The sequence below is a fragment of the Cervus canadensis genome, chromosome 4, assembly GCF_019320065.1.
Source record: "Cervus canadensis isolate Bull #8, Minnesota chromosome 4, ASM1932006v1, whole genome shotgun sequence".
Classification (NCBI taxonomy): Eukaryota; Metazoa; Chordata; class Mammalia; order Artiodactyla; family Cervidae; genus Cervus; species Cervus canadensis.
Genome location: NC_057389.1, coordinates 66,095,464 through 66,099,570, shown reverse-complemented (window position 1 = coordinate 66,099,570; position 4,107 = coordinate 66,095,464). Strand labels below are relative to the sequence as shown.

At 35.4% G+C, this 4,107-nt stretch overlaps 1 protein-coding gene across 1 annotated transcript; it reads right to left on the bottom strand.

Annotated features, from left to right (window-relative positions):
• Positions 1 to 2,870: 2,870 nt before the first annotated feature.
• LOC122439239 (olfactory receptor 2L13) lies at positions 2,871 to 3,806 on the bottom strand. The gene has a single exon (XM_043464330.1). The coding sequence runs from the start codon at positions 3,804 to 3,806 to the stop codon at positions 2,871 to 2,873; it is 936 nt and encodes a 311-aa protein (XP_043320265.1).
• Between the last annotated feature and the right edge of the window lie 301 nt (positions 3,807 to 4,107).

Below are 4,107 nucleotides of genomic sequence, written 5' to 3'. Positions count from 1 at the left end.
TTTTACATAACTTTGTTTATACAACAGAAGACAACTGTATTTTTAGTCCATTAAGAAGCTCTAAGTGTTTTAGGGGCTCTGTGCCAGTAATGGAGGAAATGAAGATCAAATATATGTATCTTTTTGTAAATAAAAAAATTACCAAAACCCATATCAAAATTACAAGACCCTTATTCATTCAGGGTAATGTAGAGACTAAGGGTTTAAGCTCTGATTCAAAGAAAGCTATTTTCTAAATTAAGACTTACTCTTCCTAGCTCTATGACCTGATGGAGGGTTTATTGCTGCCCCAAACCTCCCTGTGCTCACTCAAAGTGGAGAAAATAACAGAATCATAGTGTTGCAGAAGCAGTTATCATTGCTAAATATTAACTGGCATTATTTTCTAAAATATTACTATATTCAATGAGCTTAAACTTAAAAGGAGACAAGTATGGACATAGACAAGAACAAGATCCAGTAAAATATGTATAATAAACACTGCCATCAGAGAAAAAAAGACAGTCTCTAAAACAAATGCACTTATTTGGGGTCTTAGAATTATAAATTGGGGTATTACAGATTTCAGCAGTAAACAAAACAGGGTTCAGTTCTGGAGTCAAAGATTTTTTTTTTCTTTTTAAGGAAAAATGAAGTAAAATAGGTTTCACAAGTTGTTTGCCAAGAGCTACAACTGGAGGTTATTATTTTTTCTTTTACAATTTATTCGCTTACAAAGACATTTCACTCATTATTAAGAAAACCATATTTTTGCACAGTTCTCAGAAATATCTTTCTCAACAACAGTTCTTAGAAGGCTCTTCCTCAGCAAGTAACATGTTAATTTGCCAGTTTATCAGGGTTAGTACAGTTCCATATTTTAACAGAGTCCTGATATACAAAATGGAGTTACTACTGACAAGTACTTCCATAGCACTATAGGAGTGGAAGTGTGGGAGAGGAAGACATTAACTGGAAAAGAAGATGAGAAGAAAATGTTGTGTTATATATTAATAAAAGTACAACTCAAATTGGCAGTCTTAAAAAACAAAAAAAATCTGAAGGCTTCTCTGCTGGTCCAATGTTTAAGAATCTGACTTGCAATGCTGGGAACACCGGTTCAATCCCTAGTCTGGGAAGATACCACATGCTGCAGAGCAACTAAGCCCATGCACAACAACTACTGAAGCCCTTGCATTCTAGAGCCTGTGCTCTGTAACAAAAGAAGCCAACACAATGAGATTAGAGAGTAGCTCCCACTTGCTGCAACTAGAAAAAGCACCTCACAGCAATGGAGACCCAGTACAGTAAAAAATAAATAAACATATTTTTAAAATGTGAAGAAAAACTTTCCATAAGTGGGAAATAACCCAAGCTAAATTTCAGGTGTGCAGAGGAATAGAGGGCTACAAGGGCAGACTGGAGGTCTAAAGGAATTCTGGCACTAAGTCTGTAGGCTGGATGTTAGACACAGGTAAAGGTAGACTTGATATGCATTGTAAAAGCACATGAGCTTGAACTTGAGATTAGAAAGTTTTGTGAATACAATAGTAAATCAAAGATTGTGGAATGACATTTTCATATATATATTTTAGGAAACTAACTTGATTGGGAAATTGTAGGATATATTTTTTAATTGAAATGGACTTGAGTCATGAAAACACTTGAGAAGAAATTTAAAAAGACCAGGAAAAAATCCTTGGAGCTTAAACTTGGGCAGTATATGGACAATTTGTGGCAGAGGGACTCCTCTAAGCCTTTTTCCCCCTATAATCATTAAAACTAACTCCTGCATAACCCCAGTCATGGAGAGGCGTGAAGTAACTTAAGTGTTTTAGTAAAACACCAGTAGTAAAACTTTTGTCAAACACAACATTATGACATATTAGCATAAAATTTCAATGTGTGTAAGCTCACATTCATATTTTACATGTTATAACTGAAATCTGAGACATTGTTTTCATTTTATATGTTGTATGCTGTAGCTCCTCAGTCCTTTGTTTCCCTGCCATTAAGTAAATGACTTTGTCAAATACAAATTTCTTTAAGGTCATTTAAGTACATACTTTTCTTAATTTGAATGTAGAATAAAACTGTTGATTATTCTCACAATTCTACAAAGGTCACTTAATCTCTATATATTTATTGAAATCTGAAAAATTTAAGCCAAATAAGCCCCCTCAAAATAGTATCATAAAGGATATTACATTATGATGGACTCCAGAAGTCAATTACAAACAAAATAAAGGATTGAAACAGGTTTTAAAAAAAAACCTCATAAACACACTAGTAAGCTTGCTTTGCTTGTTACTTAATGTCCCACTATCCATATTTCACATATCACAAATATAAGTTTATACACTACATTTAAAACATTTGAAAATATCTGATTGCATGTTCTAGGCTTGTGTTTTCCAACACAGTAACCACTGGCCCTATATGGCTAATGGGCACTTAAAATGTGTCTAGTAAAAAATTGCAATGGCCTATAAGTATAAATATAAGGGCTGTAAAGACTTAGAATGAAAATAAAGTAATAGATTGCTTCAATAAGTTTGTATCAATTGCATGTAGAAATGATAATGTCAGTATGAGTGTATTATTATAAGTGATATATGTACATATATGTGACAAATATATAGCATAATATTTTATAATAATGTACCATTAATATCAATGTTCTTAATCTCAGTATTGATTATAACTTTGGGATTAACTAAATACATTATTTAGATTAATTTCACTTTTTAAATATGGCATAGTAGCTATACTTTAAGTGAAAATTTTAGATTACAGAATAGCTCATATATTTCTATCAGATGGTAGTGTTCTAGGGAATTCTAATCACCATAGAAAGAGGGAATAAAGGAGGGTGAGGGGAGCCATAATTATTACTTTGTAGAAGAGAATATCCCAAAAACTCTTGTCATGGCCCCCAGGACTTCCTTATTCCTCAGACTGTAGATAATGGGATTGAGCATTGGGGTGAGGATGGTGTAAAAGACTGCCAAAACTTTATCTTCTGCTGGTGAGCGGAGATTCCTGGGCCGAAGATAAGTGTAGACAAAAGGTGCATAGTAAAATGTCACTACAGTTAAATGTGTTGAACAGGTGGTAAAGGCCTTCTTCCTTCCATCTTTTGAACGCATATGGTAGACAGCAAAAAGAACTCGGCCATAGGAAGCAGTGATGCCTAGGAAAGGAAGGAGGAGAAAGAGGCTTGTGCTCACAAAAACCATGTACTCATAGACCCAGGTGTCCATACAGGCCAGAGGCAACATAGCTGGGACATCACAGAAGAAGTGATCAATAGCCCTGGACTGGCAGTAAGGAATATGGAGGGCATAGACTGTGTGTGCCAGGGAGTTGATAGACCCCAAGATCCAAGATCCCATAATCATCTTCATACACATCCTTTTGCTCATGCGGATACAATAGTGCAGGGGGTGGCAGATAGCTACATAACGATCGTAGGCCATTGAGGCCAGAAGTAAGCCTTCAGAACATGCCATGGTCAGGAAGAAGAAAGATTGCACTCCACATCCCAGGTAGGAGATGCCTTTCTGGCCAGAGAGAAAGTTGAACACCATCTTGGGGACCGTAGTGGAGAGGTACATTAGATCCATGAGGGAGAGCTGGCTGAGGAGAAAGTACATAGGTGTGTGGAGCCGGAGATCCAAACGTATGAGGTAAATCATGGCTGAGTTACCCAACGAAGCTAGAAAGAATATGAGGATGATAAGAAGTAGGAGAAGCCGACCAGTTTGATTTGGGAGGAACAACCCCAACAAAATGAAATCATTGGAAGTTTGATTCCATTTCTCCATGAAAATGTATTGCTTTAACTCTCTTGAAAGATTGACAAAGACTAAAAAGAAAAAAAGCATAAAACATGAAATGAAACAAAACAGGAGCATAAAAAGGAACACTTAATAATGTTTACTTAAATGAATTGTTTTTCCTTCAATACTGAAATTGTGTTGAATCAATTTCAATATTTGAATTGAATGTTTCACTTCCAATTTTCTCTGGTAAGCATCTTATCAAGTGATGTTAAGTTTAAAATCTAGTTTCATAGCCAGCAAAGATAAGCAAGGTAACTAAAGCATTCATTTCTGCATAACTCCC